Source organism: Electrona antarctica (genome assembly GCF_951216825.1).
Source record: "Electrona antarctica genome assembly, chromosome: 15".
Lineage (NCBI taxonomy): Eukaryota > Metazoa > Chordata > Actinopteri > Myctophiformes > Myctophidae > Electrona > Electrona antarctica.
Genome location: NC_136796.1, coordinates 8,820,955 through 8,839,643, shown reverse-complemented (window position 1 = coordinate 8,839,643; position 18,689 = coordinate 8,820,955). Strand labels below are relative to the sequence as shown.

Below are 18,689 nucleotides of genomic sequence, written 5' to 3'. Positions count from 1 at the left end.
GCCTTTTATAGCGCCACCAGGAGGCCGACTTTTGTAAAACACATTTTTTGATATTACTCCTCCAGATTCTGTCCAACAATCGCACAAATCGTTACACAGTATCTCTATGGTCATGTGCTCAAGTCGGATCTGTCCGATATTTCATATTCCATCCTAATTGGCTATAATTGGCTTTCACAGTTTGCAAGATTGCCCCGTTTTGAACAAAAGCCTCAAATCATGAACGCAGCATGCAATGTACGTGAAATCTTTCACACATTTTCTTACTAGGCTGAGGAACCCTTTTCACATTGGCCTGTTATAGCGCCACCAACGGGTTGATTTTTGCAAAACACATTTTTGGAACAAAATGCCTCAAATCATCCAATTGCCATTAAAGGCGTATGAAGAAATGGCACCCTTTTCACATTGGCCTATTATAGTGCCACCAGGCACTCTGCATTTCCTCAACAAAATGAAGAAAATTGTTGCAAAAAACTAACAAACAAAAAAACATGTTTATATTACTCCTAAACATTTTGCCAAACATCTCACTCAGTCCTATCCTCCTGGTGGAGACCTGTGCCCAGAAGGGCACTTTTTCTAGTTGTGAATGTTGTCGTTTCCCCACCCCCAGCCTTTTCTTGAGTGTTCCGTTACCATAGTGACTTATGGCTCATATCTGCCATTCACCCTCTCTTGCAGCCATTACTCATGCACATGCACACGCACGCGGCTAACGTGTACATTATGTGTTGTTTTCTCCGCAGGTGTTCTCTAACAGCGATGAAGCCCCCATCAACAAGAAACTCCCCAAAGAGCTTCTGCTGAGGTGAGCTAAGCTTAAATGGCATGTAACGCACATATACACACGCACGCACGCAGGCACGCACGCACGCAGGCACTCACGCACGCACGCACGCACGCACACACCCAGGGGCAGGGACAGAGTTACTGATTAGTTTGTGTTAGCCTTGAACTGCTAGGCTAGGGTGTGAGTGAGTGTGTGCTGTGTGTGCTGTCTGTGTGTGTGTGTGTGTGTGTGTGTGTGTGCGTGTACAGCACATATACAGTACTGTATATATATATGTGTGTCACCTCCCGTAGTCAGAAATGAGATTCCAATTACAGCCGTGACCTATAGACCGATATTTTGTTCCACAGCAGCTGTGCTTGTCCTACAAATTTGAGACAACATGCATACGCTCAAGCACACGCACGGCACACACAAACGCACGCACGCACAAACGCACGCACGCACAGACGTATAAATCAATCGGAATGATGGCTGGATGTGGGTGTTTTTGTGTGTTTTCTTCAGAGCGTTGCTTGTCGGGTGGAATCCTCATATGTCCAAAACTGTTAATTTGCAGGATTCAAAACAATCTTACAGGCTCAAAACACACCTCGGTGTGACTTGTTTTGAGCTTGTATAGATGTGCTATTTTTGGAATACTTTTGTGTGACTCTGTGTAGTATGATCAAGTAGGGCATTAATTTACAAAAAACAACATAAAAGGTTAGAGCCAGGTATACTTACTACTATGCTCACAAAGAGAGTGAGTGTGTTTGTCATATATAGTCTCTGTCGGGTGAAAACCTCGTTTGTCAGAAACTCCTACTTTTCAGGATTCAAATTCAAAAACGGCAAAAGTAGCAGATCTATAAGCTTGAAGCGTGTCGCTTCGCGCTGTGTGTGTGTGTGTGTGTGTGTGTGTGTGTGTGTGTGTGTGTGTGTGTGTGTGTGTGTGTGTGTGTGTGTGTGTGTGTGTGTGTGTGTGTGTGTGTGTGTGTGTGTGTGTGTGTGTGTGTGTGTGTGTGTGTGTGTGTGTGTGTGTGTGTGTGTGTGTGTCAGTGTCATTGCAGGGCCCATAAATAACCCAAACTCATTCACAGAGAACAGAGCTCTATCCTTATTGTAGTTGCGTGTGCAAACAACCAACTGTGTGTGTGTGTGTGTGTGTGTGTGTGTGTGTGCGCACTGGAGGGCCCACCCAGCCATATGGCACACACATACAGTACATGTGTATAACGTCAGAGTGTGTCTATAAATAGACCTGTCTTTGCTGGTGGGGAATTCCGCAGTGCTCTGCCCCCCCGCTGCTTCCAGCTGCGCTCCACACAACCAGCCAGCACGCCCATTATCACTACCACACACACACACACACACACACACACACACACACCCTTGTGAGTGTAACACATGACCGACTGTCACATGTACAGTACCATGTTCAGACACTTAAACGCCTGATTTGGAGGTGCAAACATAGCTGATCTACAAACTCACAACGTGCCACAACCATGCATGCACTGCTTTGTAGACGGTACTCTATTGTGTGCGACACAGGCCTGGATGATTCCCCGTGTTCCTCGGTCATGCACACGAGCCAGATAATGCCCTGGCAACTAAAAGGCTGCTTCCTTCTTCCACGCTATTTGTTTTCTTCGCTCGCGATTTGTTTGGTTTTATGCCTATTTATTCTTTCTAAGGGGAACGCTGCGGAAAGCACTAACGCTGGTAAACACGGGCGTGAAGCCAGCCTGCAAACAAGCTGTGAGAGATACTGAGGATGATGTGAAACATAAAGCTGTTTGTTTGATGGAGGGATAGCAGGGTTCTCCCTGTCCTGTTTGATGGAGGGATAGCAGGGTTCTCCCTGTCCTGTTTGATGGTGTATAGCAGGGTTCTCCCTGTCCTGTTTGATGGTGTATAACAGGGTTCTCCCTGTCCTGTTTGATGGAGGGATAGCAGGGTTCTCCCTGTCCTGTTTGATGGAGAGATAGCAGGGTTCTCCCTGTCCTGTTTGATGGTGTATAACAGGGTTCTCCCTGTCCTGTTTGATGGAGGGATAGCAGGGTTCTCCCTGTCCTGTTTGATGGTGTATAACAGGGTTCTCCCTGTCCTGTTTGATGGCGTTTCTCCCTGTCCTGTTTGATGGAGAGATAACAGGGTTCTCCCTGTCCTGTTTGATGGAGAAATAGCAGGGTTCTCCCTGTCCTGTTTGATGGAGAGATAGCAGGGTTCTCCCTGTCCTGTTTGATGGAGAGATAGCAGGGTTCTCCCTGTCCTGTTTGATGGAGGGATAGCAGGGTTCTCCCTGTCCTGTTTGATGGAGAAATAGCAGGGTTCTCCCTGTCCTGTTTGATGGAGAGATAGCAGGGTTCTCCCTGTCCTGTTTGATGGAGAGATAGCAGGGTTCTCCCTGTCCTGTTTGATGGAGAGATAGCAGGGTTCTCCCTGTCCTGTTTGATGGAGAAATAGCAGGGTTCTCCCTGTCCTGTTTGATGGAGAGATAGCAGGGTTCTCCCTGTCCTGTTTGATGGAGGGATAGCAGGGTTCTCCCTGTCCTGTTTGATGGAGGGATAGCAGGGTTCTCCCTGTCCTGTTTGATGGAGGGATAGGAGGCTTCTCCTCATTCCAGGGTCCTATTAGCTGGAGGAGCGGTGATTCAGCAGTGTGCGTGCGTGCGTGCGTGTGTGCGTGTGTATACTATAGTTGTGAGGACATCAACATATTAGGATTACTATTGCCATTTCTACAATTTCTTCCCATTTTTGACCCTAACCGTTAAAGATGAAAGTAGACTTCTAAGCTTATAGTATAGGTAGAAATGTAAGGGTGCTCGACCTATTATAAATCATACATGATTCCAACCCTAAACTTGTAATTTCAATAATATAAATCTCAGAGATCATAGGGCAGACATAATGAAAAGACTATTATTGCGCAAAACATGCCCCTTCAAGACAAAAGAAAAAAGGAACATTTTCTCCCCTTCAAGTCCAAATTTAGTAAAGCCAATTCCCAATTCCCCAGCCTCTTTACGAGTACTCCATCTCTGCTAACCCCCACAATGAGTTATTGGGAGGCTGAAGCAACCCTAAACTTCTAATCCTCAACCTAACCTGAATCTTTTCCTAATTGTAATCCTATCTGTATGTTTTAACCATAGTAAAGCAACTATTCTTCTTGTGAGGACCAGGAAAATGGTCCTCGAAACATTACGTCTATTTCTCAGATTGCGCTATACTTGTGTGGACAATTGGCTCTCACAAGTATAGTAATTCAAGTCCACACACACACACGCACGCACACACACACACACACACACACACACACACACACACACACACACACACACACACACACACACACACACACACACACACAGACGCACGCACACGTACCAAACTCCTGTCTGCTCTGAGTTACTATAGCAACAGGCATCCTCAGTCTCCCGTGTCTCTCTCTCTCTCTTCTCTTCACTCTGGGCTGCGTTGGAGCATTGAGCGAGCCATAAACCTATGTAGTGACAGCCAAATGGTATTACTTCCCTGATAGAAGAGAATGCTGTTGTGTACTGCTCCATGTCAGGACATAAAACACAACAACTAAACAAAAAAACAACAACTGCTAAACACAGACAGATTGAAGAAGAGAGAGAAAAGTCACTTGTGTTTTTAATTTTGCTCTTTGTTCCGTTATGTCGTACAGATGGGATTATGTAGCTGTGTGATGTTGGGAGTTTTTATTTTATTTCTTTCATCAACTTCCACAGAAGCATTCAATACCCCAAATGTGGGTAATATGCAGATACATAATAGCTTCCTCCTCCAATGCATACCATCCTCCAATGATAAATTTGCAGTAAACGGATTGAATAACAACCCAAAACACGATAAAAAAGACTGCAAAAACAGACAATAAAAACAAAACAAAATCAGTCGAACAATACATACCCCCACCACAGCAAACCGCTCACATCAACATTCCACCAGACCTCACGTATCCTCTCTCACTTAACGAGACTCTGATCTTTTCCAGTTTTAGACTTGTTTTCATCAACTTAAACCTAATGAACTCATTTACTGCCAGAGTGAGTAAATAAATAAATCAGCCCTAGCCCTTTCTAAATTCTTTAGCATTAGATTGGACGGGGTTGCATTTTTTATTTTTTATTATGTGATTATTTCCGGGTGTTCACTTCTTTGGAAGTCCTAGGATAACTCACAGGTTGGTGAAAATACTGAAATCACAGAAACGGGCATCAGAAATTAATCAGAATACATCAATGATGTGATTTTAGTTTTAGTCATAGTCTTCTGAATAGTTTTCATTTTGTTTTAGTCACATTTTTGTCACCTGGAATGTTGTAGTACTAGTGTTAGTCTAGTTTTAGTCGACTAAATATCATAAGATTTTAGTAGACTATAAATCTACAGTTGATTTAGTCGACTAAAATGTATTTTGGCTGGCCTTGATGCCGTTGTAATGGCTGATTTTACACTTGCTGAAAATAGCCGATCTACAAGCTCACAACACGTTGCAGCACGACGCGTTGCGATCTACAAGCTCGCAGTGTGCTGTGTTGCGACGCGTTATGAGCTTAGAGATTGGCTGTTTTCCAAATGCTCAAAATATTGTATAAGGTTCGAAATGGTTAAAGAAGTGTTTTTAGTCATCCCAGCAAGCACGGTCAGGACCCGGACGAATTAGTGACGTCTCGATTGTGGCCAGATCAAGTCAAACCAAGACTAGTCAGATCTGTCCCAGGATATTATCTGATTTCAACCAACATAAATTCTGCCCATTAAGACGGATGTCCCTGGATGAATCAGAGAGTCCGATCGAGGCCAGATCAACTTATGTCATATCATAACTAGTCGGATCTGGCCCAGAATAAGATATATTATTTAAACTGGTGAAGACGTCCTGGAACTGACGTAAAGATCATCCCCATATGGGCTGTGATCTGGCCTAGTCCTGAACGTCACCGGAGTCACTGGAGGACGTCATCATAACGTTATCATGACGTCCTTTGGCTTGCTTGGATAGGTTGAGATGGGACTCTGTGTAGGGACTAGGGAAGGGTTCCCAGCTTCCCACTCTCCTGGAAAACCTGGCAAAGTCACATATAACTTCAGAATGCCATTGTCCACGTCTGGATAAGTCATGTGAATGAATAAAGGGAGTTTGAGAAGCCACAGTTCAGTCAGTCTAGAGACCCTGCTGGATGGGGATGGCTCCTACAGGAGGCAGTATATGGGTTAAGTCAGTCCAGACCCTGCTGGATGGGGATGGCTCCTACAGGAGGCAGTATATGGGTTAAGTCAGTCCAGACCCTGCTGGATGGGGATGGCTCCTACAGAAGGCAGTATATGGGTTAAGTCAGTCCAGACCCTGCTGGATGGGGATGGCTCCTACAGGAGGCAGTATATGGGTTAAGTCAGTCCAGACCCTGCTGGATGGGGATGGCTCCTATATACACTGGCACGCTACTGATGAGCTCTGTGCCCTTTGGGTCAGGGTTCGTGACTCCCTCCCAACCATCTATCAATAGCAGTGTAAAGCAGGGGTTCTCAACCTGTGGGTCGCGACCCCTCGGGGGGGGGGTCGCCAAATTATTTTGGGGGGGTCCCCAAATTATTTTCAAGTTATTTTCAAGTACAGTACAACTGTAGCGCCCTCTGTGACCTCACTCATCGGTGAAAAGCCTCACATGATCGCAAACTTTTTAATTTGAAGGACTCTCATAACACTGGCAGTTACGAGTCCATGTCCATTTGGTTCCATTTTTAAACTCTGTCCTTGGACCCCACTTTCCGAACTCCTGACATAGCTTTATCATCCAGGACCGGGGTTACGAGGTGAATGAATCCCTAGGGGTGGCGGCAGTAGCTCAGGAGTTAGAGTGGCCACTTGGGAACCCGAAGGTTCACAGTTCAATCCCAGGCTCCCCCAGATTTAGTGTCGAAGTGTCCTTGAGCAAGATGCTCAAGGTTCAAGGTTGTCTTTATTTGTCTCCCTAAGGAGAAATTTGTCTTGGAGACAGAGTCACAGCTGCATACAAATAACATGTACACATTCACAGAAGGAAAAGAAAAACACCATGAAACACACCAAAAACTGCGATATTGCACACATTCCCTTGATAAAGTGCAGCTAATCAATAAAGTGCATCATCTGCTGAACCCCTAATTGCTCCCAATGAGCAGGTTCATGCCTTGCATGGTTTCCTCCGCCATCGGTGTATGAATGTGTGTGTGAATGGGTGACTGTGATGCACAATCTATGTAAAGCGCCTTGGATAAAGGCTCTGTATAAATGCACCATTTACCATTTGATTGATGTGTTTTTGACCTATTTTCCAAACTTCATGCAAATGTGAAGGTATTGATACGTGTTGTTGCATGTGTCTGACTGTAGTAAAACCTGTGGTGGTAAAATGATATTCCGCTGTGAAAGAACCGTTTAAAATCAGGTTCTTTGACAGCCTGTGGAGAATTGAAAAATAGCAGTTCTAAAACGGTTAGTCCCAATACTTGATTCTGATTGGCTGGTTACCGTCACGTGACCGGTGTAAATTTCACCGATAACCCACACCTTCAATCACTTATATAATTCGCACCTGATTCCGCATCTCTGTAGCTGTACTGGGGAAGGGGAGCGCTTGATTACCTTACAAACCCATGCCGTGCGGGCGTCTAACCACCGCCCGGCTCATATGACTGTGAATGTGTGGCTCCAGGCAGCCCCGTAAAGACATCAAGCGCTATTCTCCCGTCACATAGCCTACTTGCAGAGCAAAACAAGGAAGTGATGTGGCTCGCTCTGGTGACGCCTCTGATGGGGATAGAATGTAACTTCAGACACCATGACAGAGTTATGTGGCCGATGCACCAACTGGTCTTCCACCAGACCAGTGTTCATTCTGTAGAATAAAACGTAAAACAACTAAATGTTGAGTTCGTCTACTTTTGAGTTCAACTACTTTTTTTCCACATGCAACCAAGAAAGAAGTAAAATCACCATTACGACACCATCACAACTCCTCTCTGCTTTTCTGCATCAAATGGAGCAGAACTCCTCTCGCCATCATCATAATCTCTGCTGGTGTCATGTCAGTCACCTATAGGCCATTTGAAACAGATGCCAGTGCAGTTTACTATAGTGTCCTGAGAGAGAGAGAGAGAGAGAGAGCTATTCTTAACCACGGTGCTTGTGGAGTGGACGGAGTGCACTCTATCAGATGGCAAATGTGCTAAGAGGGCTCATCGAAATTCACTCGACTGATTGGCTTGCAAGTGCATCATGCAAGGCCCCCTGCGACTGGCTCAAGGGCCCTCTCTGACATAATGGACGTTCGCTGCGTGTGTGTTTGTGTGTGTGTTTGTGTGCGTGTGTGTTTGTGTGTGTGTGTGTGTGACGTGTATGTGTGTGTGTGTGTGTGTGTGTGTGTGTGTGTGTGTGATTAAAACCAGTGGTGGAAAATGACTCAATTGTTTTACTTAAGTAAAAGTATCAATACTACAATGTAGAACTACTCCGTATTGGCATCAACTGGAAGTACCAAAAGTAGAAGTACTCATTATGCAGAATGTCCCATTTCAAGGTTTCAAATGTATGAAAATGTTTTTGAAAAAAAGCCGAAATGTAGTGGAGTAAAAGTACAATATTTGCCTCTGAGATTTGTATTAATTTCTTTTTTTTTGTATTAAGCTTTGGCAGATACATTCTATAAGAAAACCATATTCAAAGAGCCTATCAGTGAACTGCAGCTACTCAGTCAGGGGTAAAGTGTAAACTGAAAACTGAATGTTGGATGATTAAAAGTCCTTGAGCTTTATTATGGGATAACAGTCACTTGTTTGGGATTTGTTCAGCCTCTTCTTGAAGGCGTGAACGCTGCTTGATGAAATGTCTCCAACAACCGCAGGGGGAAGGCTGTTCCACATTGTTATGGCAGAATGCAGAAAGCTCCTATCAAGACATTTGGGGCTCTATTTTCGTCCATACTAAACCCCTTATCTCTAAACTACTTTTTTACTATTTACAAAAATAAGTTTTGAATAGTTCAACTAGCCGATCTACATTGGCACGTTGTGAGCTTGTAGATTGTGTATTTTCACTATTCAAAAATGTTTTTCAAAATCGTAAAAAAAAGCAGCAGTTTAGGGATAAGGGGACGTCGAGCCCTTGGTGTTTCGACTTGGGTGTGTCCACCAGGGCGTGGCTTGGTAGTACCCTCCGGGTGATTCGACCTGAGGTGTGAGCTTGGGGTATAGGGCCTCACTCAGACCTTTAAAACATTGATGCATGCTTGTTGTATGAATGTTGTGAGTGTCATGGCCGCCCCAATGCATTTCCAATGGAAGTCACATGGTTTGTAGTCCACATTTTGCACTACAAGCTGTTGTATGGCTTTCAGCTGTGTTTCGACTGCGCCCCTCCCCCTCATACAACACAAATGTTGTGTCAAACCATGTGACTCCCATTGGAAATGCATTGGGGCAAGCTGTGTCACACCCTTTGTATACGACAAGCATACAGCAATCTGTTGCGACCGTGTGAGTGAGGCCTAGCAGTGCTTTGAGGTAGATGTAGTGGATGTAGTGGAGAGTAGAAGTAAAAGTATTGGAAATGCTCAAGTAGAGTACAAATACCTCAAAATTGTACTTAAGCACGCAGCACTTAAGTAAATGTACTTAGTTACTGTTTAGCACCACTGATTAAACCCCACTAAAATCAATGGCCGGGTGACCGAGTGTTGCTGTGCTTGTTTACCAGTTAGTAGCCAGGAGATCGATGGAGTGTTCCTCCACCTGATTACTCTGCAGCGCCACAGTGGCCTCTGGTCAATTTAAAGCCAGAGTCGTACTTGGTTTGCGCGGCGTGTCGCGCGTACCGGCACACTGCTAAGGACAACTCTGGCTTAAAGGACTCTTTGTGTGTGTGTGTGTGTGTGTGTGTGTGTGTGTGGTGTGTGTGGTGTGTGTGTGTGTGTGTGTGTGTGTGTGTGTGTGTGTGTGTGTGTGTGTGTGTGTGTGTGTGTGTGTGTGTGTGTGTGTGTGTGTGTGTGTGTGTGTGTGTGTGTGTGTGTGTGTGTGTGTGTGTGTGTGTGTGTGTGTGTGTGTGTGTGTGTGTGTGTGTGTGTGTGTGTGTGTGTGTGTGTGTACATTGCGTTATACGTTGTGGGTTTTCTTCGCATAGCTTCTGCAGCAGCTCTTCAAGGACACCCTCCTCTTGACTTCAGACACTGTTATATAGATTATACAAACATGTCCCGACATGCCCCGAGCCCGACACACACACACACACACACACACACACACACACACCCTTTTGTCCGCGCCTATACGAATGGAGAACAATGGGGAGCTCCTGTTTCCTGGGGTTAAAGGGACATTCCAGATCAGAACCCCAGCTGCACTGGACACAACAAACAGTCACCCGTCCTATAAGCTAGCAGGCGCTTTCTCTGACAGAAGAAGAACGCCCTCCTTTATGAAAATAATTGCGGCCACTTCGCAGCCAACCATAACGGGCCCTTCATCTCGGGGAGATGCAGCTTCAAGTGGAGGTGTGCGTATTGCGTCCGTGTGCCCACGCGTGTGTGTGCGTATTGCGTCCGTGTGCCCACGCGTGTGTGTGCGTATTGCGTCCGTGTGCCCACGCGTGTGTGTGCTTATTGCGTCCGTGTGTCCACGCGTGTGTGTGTGCACGTTTGTGATCTGCAGTGGTGGAAAAAGTACTTGCATGTTTTACTAAGTAAAAGTATCATTGGCATAGCATTTGCATAGCATTGTAGAAATACTTTGTTACGAGTAAAGGTCCGCAATTCAAAATGTACTTGAGTAAAAGTGCAAACATATTTGCATCAAAATTACTTGGTACTTAAAGTACCAAAAGTAGAAAGTGTTCATTATGCAGGATGTCCCATTTCACAAGTTTTTAAATGTATAGCATCATGTATAAAAAAATAGAAGATCTACAAGCTCACAATGCGTCACATCGTGAGCTTGTAGATTGCCTGTTTTCAAATAGCCAAAAATATTTACAGGGCTGAAGTCGTTAATGTATGTTTTGTAACTTTTGTAATAATAATCAAAATCTCAAAGTAACTAGTAACTAAAAGTTTAAAATGATTGTAGTGGAGTAAAAAGTACATTTGCCTCTGAAATGTAGTGGAGTAGAAGTAAATGTACAGACATTTTGAAATACTCTCCAGTAAAGTAAAAGTACCTCAAATGTGTACATAAGTACACTACTTATTAAGTAAATGTACTTAGTTACTCTACTCCAGTGGTTTTCAACCAGTGGTCCGGGGACCACCAGTGGTCCTTGAGGAGGTTCCCGGTGGTCCCCAGCTAAATGATGATCTCAAGAGTTAAACATCTGCATTACTTAATTTAGAAGGTAGAACAATTGTCTTTTTTTTTTCCAACAATGTATTTATTTTCCTTTTTCCACACAAATGACAATACAAATATACAAAGAAACAACAATGAACATTACAAGACAATTACTGATATAAAGAAAGCAAAACAACAATAACCAAAAAAAGACAAAACAAAAAAACAACAGCACTACTCCTCTTCAGCTTCATCCAAATCACTCATACAAAGAAAACAAAACAATGACCAAAAAAGAAAATGACAACAGCACTACTCCTCTTCAGCTCCATCCATTAAATGTGACAAATTATTGTTCTTAATATACCTTATAAAACGGCCCCACACCTCCTGAAACATTTCTTGTTTGTCCTTAAGAATGTATGTAATCTTTTCCAAAGGTAAACATAAAGACAATTCCCTGAACCACTGTGTAATACTTGGTTTGTCTGGCCTCTTCCAGGTCAATGCTATCACTCTCTTAGCTTGTAAAAGACATATATCTATAAACATTTGTTCATTACGCTTTATCTTGTGTCCCTCTAGATATAGACCGAGCAGGAAGAACTTTGGTTCTGGTACAATATTTATTGACAATCTTCTGTATTTCCTGCCCGACCTTCCCCCAAAACTCCATCAATTTTGGACAGGACCATAGACAGTGGAAACAATTGTCATTTTGATCAACGTTTGCCTGTTTTCTCTCCTAATAGTACCAACATCAATACAGCATGGGACAAAATCCTATCCGACAACAAAATATTCAAAGTTTTGGGTCTGAAAGGCTAAATCTCATCAAGTGGTGGTCCGTGTGGTGGTCCGTGTGGTGGTCCGTGGTGGTCCGTGTGGTGGTCCGTGTGGTGGTCCGTGGTGGTCCGTGTGGTGGTCCGTGTGGTGGTCCGTGGTGGTCCGTGTGGTGGTCCGTGTGGTGGTCCGTGGTGGTCCGTGTGGTGGTCCGTGTGGTGGTCCGTGTGGTGGTCCGTGTGGTGGTCCGTGTGGTGGCCCGTGGTGGTCCGTGTGGTGGTCCGTGTGGTGGTCCGTGGTGGTCCGTGTGGTGGTCCGTGGTGGTCCGTGGTGGCCCGTGGCTCAAATGCCGAATAAATAATGGGCCTTGATATGAAAAGGGTTGAAAACCACTGCTTTACACCACTGGTGGTGATGTGTCTGTCTTTCTGTCTGTCTGTCTGTCTGTCTGTCTGTCTGTCTGTCTGTCTGTCTGTCTGTCTGTCTGTCTGTGGCGGCCTTGCTTGTCTGAGTGCCAGAGATTAGTCATTGGCAGATTAATGGATTGAGCTGACCCAGTGGCCCTTTGTGGCCGGGGGCTCTCACACGTCTGTCTGTCTGTCTGTCTGTCTGTCTGTCTGTGCCTGCAGTGTTGATTTTGACAGAAATTCTTTTGTTTTTGTTTTGCTCAGTCTTCTGAATAAAAAATAATTTAGTTTTTGTCCTATATTTTAGTCACCTGAAATTATTTATTTTAGTCTAGCTTTAGTCGACTAAATATCACAACACCCGAGCACAACCAAACTAAAATGACGGTATACAATTACGGTACTTGTCTTTTAGTTCTTCTGCATCTCTTCTCCACTAGTCCCTCCCTAACATTTTAGTCTAGTTTTTATTTGTTGACGAAATTGTGCACTGGAGCGTATCTTGAGTACTTGAGACACAACGGGGTAGAGACAACTACCTATTGTCACACCCATTCCTGGGGCTCAGAGGTGCTAAATCTTTGAAATCTTTTCAGGGCAATTTTTCTACTTTGGGTTTTCTGGTTCAACAAGTTTCAAAGGGTCATATCCTTTTCAAATATTTTCCAATTTCAATGAACAATACATCATATGAAAGCTTACATTCTGTAGGGGGGGGGGGGGGGGGCTAACTGCCGCCCTAGGCAATCTGCCGCCCTAACTGCCGCCCTAACTGCCGCCCTAACTGCCGCCCTAGGCAATCTGCCGCCCTAGGCCATGGCCTATGTGGCCTATATATACCGGCCAGCCCTGGTCGTACTACTGGGGCAGATCGGCGTGTGAACGCATCTGCCTGGGTGACGTCAGACTGCTGGGCGAGTGCGGTCGCTTTGGGATGGGATGAACTTTGACCAATAAATCACAATGACTTGGGCACCATATATGGGGGCTGATGTCACGTGATGTCACGATGACCTGGGCACCTGGGGGCTTGCCTGGGGTGACCAGGGTGCTGATGTCACGATGACCTGGGGGCTTGCCTGGGGTTAGCGACGGGGATTTGAGTTAGGTGACGTGACAGAGTGACGGGGATTGTGGGTTAGGTGTCAAAAACGCAAGGTTTCATAGCTAACTGCGACCTCTGGTCGCAACAAGCTCACAAAGCAAAACGGTGTGAGACATTGTGAGCTTGTATCAGCTATTCCTGCTATTCATCATAAGACAAAAGTACAAAGGGCTTGCTTAATAGTTTATTATTATAGCATGTTATCAATGAATTTATATTCTCCCTCTGTCCCTCTCTCTCTGTCTGACTCTCTCTCTGTCCCTCTCTCTGTCTCCCCCTCGCTCTCTCTGTCTCTGCGCAGAATCTTCTCCTACCTAGACGTGGTAACACTGTGTAGGTGCGCCCAGGTGGCCAAGGTAAGCTGTTTTCCTTGTCTCTCTGTAAGCTCAGGCCAGGGTTCCGTGAGTGCTGTGTTGTGCTGTGCTGCACTGCTCTGTGCTGCTCTGCTCTGCGCTGCGCTGCGCTGTGTTGCGTTGCGCTGCGCTGCTCTGCGCTGCGCTGTGCTGGCCGTCTCTCGGCTCTGCTAGTGCACTGCTAGTGCACTAATGCACATTAAAACAAAACCAGGGCATTGGGTCGGAGGAGTCTCTCTGGCTGGAAAAGGCAAACGAAAACCTTTTGGGAATGTTGCATGTGGCATGGCGCCACCCGCAGGCCTCGTGAGACTCTTCCCTCCCTTTCCCAGAGTAGAGTGCATTGTGGCAGTTGGCCCATTATGAATGAACTGTGTAAGAATGATAATTTGTGAGGGCAGAGACAAAGCTGCGTGAGCCGGAGGGCGAAAGCCCTGTAGCTGGAGAGAGAGAATTCCTGCGGGGAAAGTGTCAAACTGGCTCTCTGTCACCACCAGGACTTCCCATGACAAGTAACTAGTAACTAAGTACATTTACTTAAAGGTAGTGTGGGTGATTTTCTTTGATTAAAATAAGTGTTAAGACGCTCTATATTGTGTCATTGCTATAGAGTGTTTGTTCAGTAACAGGAGTCTCCATGTCTCTCCAGCTTTTTATTAAACAGAAAATGCATTTTCAGAAACTGATCTATCCAATGAGGATAAAGAACGCAGTCAGAATACAGATTAAGTGGAATTGTAAGTGATGACACAAATAAATGAGCAGACAAAATTGGAACTGGAACACTATATAAAGATTAAGCTCATAAATAGCTACTCTCTTCTTTCTTTTCAAAATCTTTTTTTATTTTCGTAACAGTATGGGTGTCAAGTCACAGGTTCATAGAAAAAAATAAAAATAAAATATCAGATTTTAGTATCAGTGACTGAGGTAAACAAACGTAGCCTACTGTATGAATCACAGAGATCGTGGGCAGACATAATGAAAAGACTGTTATTGTGCAAAACATGCCCCTTCAAGACAAAAGAAAAACATTTTCTCCCCTTCAAGTCCCAATTTAGTATAGCCAATTCCCAATTCCCCAGCCTCTCTACAAGTACTCCATCTCTGCGTCATTGGGAGGGTGAGCTACTCTCATCTGATTGGCTGAAATCTTGTCACCTACCTGAAAATGTATTTTCTGTTTATTAAAGAACTGGAGAATAAACACTATAGCAATGATTACTATCATAATATAGTGATTTAACCTTTTAACTAAAAACCTTTTTGTTTTAACCAAAAAATATCACCTTCTCTACCTTTTAAGCACTGTGCTTAAGTATAAACTTTAGGAATTTTTAGTACATTAGTGGAGTATTTTACATTTTCGATACTTTTTACATCTACTCCACTACATCTCAGATCCAAATAGTGTACTTTTCAGTTCCACTTTTTATAGTTCCACTGGCACTTACTATAACTTTAATATCCAAAAAGATTTTTTTCAAAAGTCGGCCTCCTGGTGGCGCTATAACTGTCCGTTCTGGAAAAATTGGGGCAGAGGTTCATCGTTGGCATCCAGGGAGTGTGTGTGCAAAATTTGGCATCGACCGGGTTAACGGTGCCGGAGATTAGCTGGTAACAGACGGACGGACGGACACACGGACGGAGTGCAAAACATACTCTCTCCCCATGCCTTCGGCCTGGTGGAGACAATAACAGTTGGCAGGCACTCCCTGTATAAGACCACAGTTTGGAGCTTTGATCAAGTCATCCTATAATTAAAGACTTTAACCTCCATTACCCTCTTGAGTGGATCAGATCTGGTTTAACAATAATATTTCCCTACCAGGTAGAGCAAGGGTACACGTGTAGCCTTGGGGTTTAATGCATGAATAATCTTTACCAATTAGATTTCGGATCTCTGCTACTAGGATTCTTCAGAGTAGCTGCTGAACTTTTCGTCATCCCAGCACGGCGGAGCGTGCACTGACTGTAGTGTTGGAGGGTTCATACAAAGTGGAGGAAATGTCATTTAAGGTCAGGAATGTGTTGAGTTTTAAGTAAAAGGTTTTCTTCCACTAAATGACTAGGATGTTAGACTACTGAACCTTGACAGGTGCCTGTTAGCCACTTTCAACCTGGCACAGGCCATATTTCGGGGCATGTCATTACAGGCAAATATCCATTCATTGTTAATAGACTGTACAGTATTTATTCACATATTCACTGTTGATAGACTCAGCTCAGCTGTCAGTAATTGCAGTTACAAAGAAGAGTTTGAGTAAAGAAAGAAATAAAGAAAGAATAAAGAAACAAAGAACAAGTCAAATGACAGGAAAGCACAGAGTAAAAAGGTCCTGGGTTCGATTCCAGCTGGGGGCGTGTTCTCTCCTCCGCGTCTGCAGTCCCCATACCCTGGGTGGGGTTGGCAAAAGGGCCTTTCTGTGTGGAGTTTGCATGTTCTCCCCGTGTCCCCTAGCGTAGGTACCCTCACAAAAAACATGCAGTAATCCTGGTCTCTAAACTGCCTCCCCCTGGCCAGCTGGGGTGCCTGATGGAGGTGAAAGGAACTGGTTGGAACTGGTTCACAGGATTACATTTGATACAGTAATTGACACTGGGTGAAAAAATGGGTTGCAATATCGTGGGATAGAAATGTAGTAAAAAAGGAAAGCACATCAAATCAAATATACAGCACAATGTCTAATACACATACCAATTAAAAATAGACGGGGATAAATAGCAATACGGAAGGCAGACATGCTTCCTGTGCAGGTGGGAAACATAGTGTATCCACTAGATATAAATAGCAGCAGGTATAACAGTTTCACAGTTTCAGGTTAATGTGATAAAGAAATCAGAACAGCAAGTATACAGTAGCAATAAAATAAATCACCAGCTCAGTGGCCTTGTGGTTAGAGTGTCCGCCCGGAGACTGGGAGGTCGGGGTTCGATCCCCGGGTCGATCCCCGGGTCATACCAAGAGGACAGGGAGGCATTAGTCAAATTCCAACACCCCAAATCTCGGCCAATCGCTCACTCACACTGGGTCACTCCAGCATGGTGGTGTTACGGGGAAATTGGTGACCTGCTGAAATATGTTACAATCGTGTAGACGATCACATAACGTCAGTGTCCGAATGTAAATTGTTGCAGTTTGTTTATTAGAATACCTAGCGGTATTCATTCATGCCACCATTGCCACGTATTTAAAGACCTCCATGTAAGTTGTGTGAAGTCCACAAGATGGTCACACATTTCGTCAGGTCACCAATTTCGCCATAACACCGCCATGCCGGAGTGATCGAGCGCGAGTGAGCGAGTGGCCAAGATTTGGGGTATTGGAATTTGGCTATTGGGTCTCAAAATGGGACAATACCTCCCTGCTTGGCCCTCGGCATAAAGGGTTGCATTGGGGGTTATAAGTCCCTGAGACATACCATCATGTCCAGGAGATGTAATTGTACAGTACATCAAGCTGCCTCGCGCTACAGAAACGGGAGATAGGCTCCTGCCCTATGGGCCACGTGACTTGGCAAGGCTTACTTAACTATTGTATTCATTGTCTCCACCAGGCCGAAGGCATGGGGAGAGAGTATGTTTTGCGCTCAGTCTGTGTGTGTGTGCGTCCGTCCGTCCGTCTGTTACTAGCTAATGTCCGGCACCTTTAACCCGGACGATGCCAAATTTTGCACACACACTCCCTGGATGAACCTCTGCCCCAAATTTTCCAGAACGGCCTGTTATAGCGCCACCAGGGGGCCGACTTTTGAAAAACACATTTTGTGCTATTACTCCTCCAGATTCTGTCCAAATATCCTGCATATCGTTACACACTATCTCTATAGTCATGTGTTCAAGACGGATCTGTCCAATATTTCATATTCCATCCTAATCGGCTAACATTGGCGTTTTGGACAAAAAGCCTCACATCATGAACGCAGCGTGCAATTTACGTGAATTCTTTCACATACTTTCCTACTAGGCTGAGGAATATATCCCACCCTTTTCACATTGGCCTGTTATAGCGCCACCAACAGGTGGATTTTTGCAAAACACATTTTTGGAAACGAAAGGCCTCAAATCATCCAATTGCCATCCAAGGAGGCCACGACCTGACCTGCCCTGGTGGAGACCTGTGCCCCGAGGGGCACTTTATCTAGTTTAGTTTTCCTTCTACTTGCTTGTTTTACAGGGTGTTTTCATGTTGTCAAGCCGTGCCGCATGGAAACGTCAAACTGTGTGTGTGTTCTCTGCATAATGCACCACCAAACCAAACTAAACCTCCCAGAGACATTAAGCAGCACACAGCCCTCCACGGGCTATTAATTTTGACTGCATGTAACGATAACACTTACAAGCACCACACCGCTCCCCCCCCCTTTCTGGCCCTCTTCACTGTCTCTGTCTCCACTGTATTTAAGTGTTCCTCACAATCACTGGTGGAAAATAAATATGCTCAAATATTTTACTTAAAGGGGAAAACCACCCATTTTCAACATTTTACTATGTCATTAATATACCTTAGAGCTGTTGTGTGGAAATAATAAAAAAGTCTCCCCATTCTGTGTTTCCTAGAACTGTAATTATGAAAAAAATCATTAACATGGTGAAACACATCTTGATGATGTCATCAAGATGTGTTTCACCATGTTAATGATTTTTTTCAGACCTCTAGTTCTAGGAAACACAGAATGGGGGGGACTTTTTATTATTTCTACACAACAGCTCTATGGTATATTAATGACATAGTAAAATGTTGAAAATGAGTGGAATGCCCCTTTAAGTGAAATACTGCAATGTAGAACTAGTGTCTGTATTCAAAAAGTATTGGTATTAAAAAAAACACACCCGTGTGTCTTACTATGACGTAAGATTCTCCATTCATTGTTAATGGGAATTTAATGTTTGTGTAGGACAAAGTTTGTGTACAGACACCAAACG

General features: G+C 44.4%; 1 protein-coding gene across 2 annotated transcripts in view; it reads left to right on the top strand.

The window, feature by feature from the left end:
- The window catches only part of fbxl2 (F-box and leucine-rich repeat protein 2), a 47,434-nt gene that overhangs the window by 9,905 nt on the left and 18,840 nt on the right, over window positions 1-18,689 (top strand). For both annotated transcript variants that reach the window (XM_079522435.1, XM_079522434.1), the window contains exons 2-3: window positions 750-811; window positions 13,712-13,766. In XM_079522435.1, coding sequence (XP_079378561.1) covers window positions 750-811; window positions 13,712-13,766 — 117 coding nt within the window. The remainder of the gene's footprint in view (window positions 1-749; window positions 812-13,711; window positions 13,767-18,689) is intronic.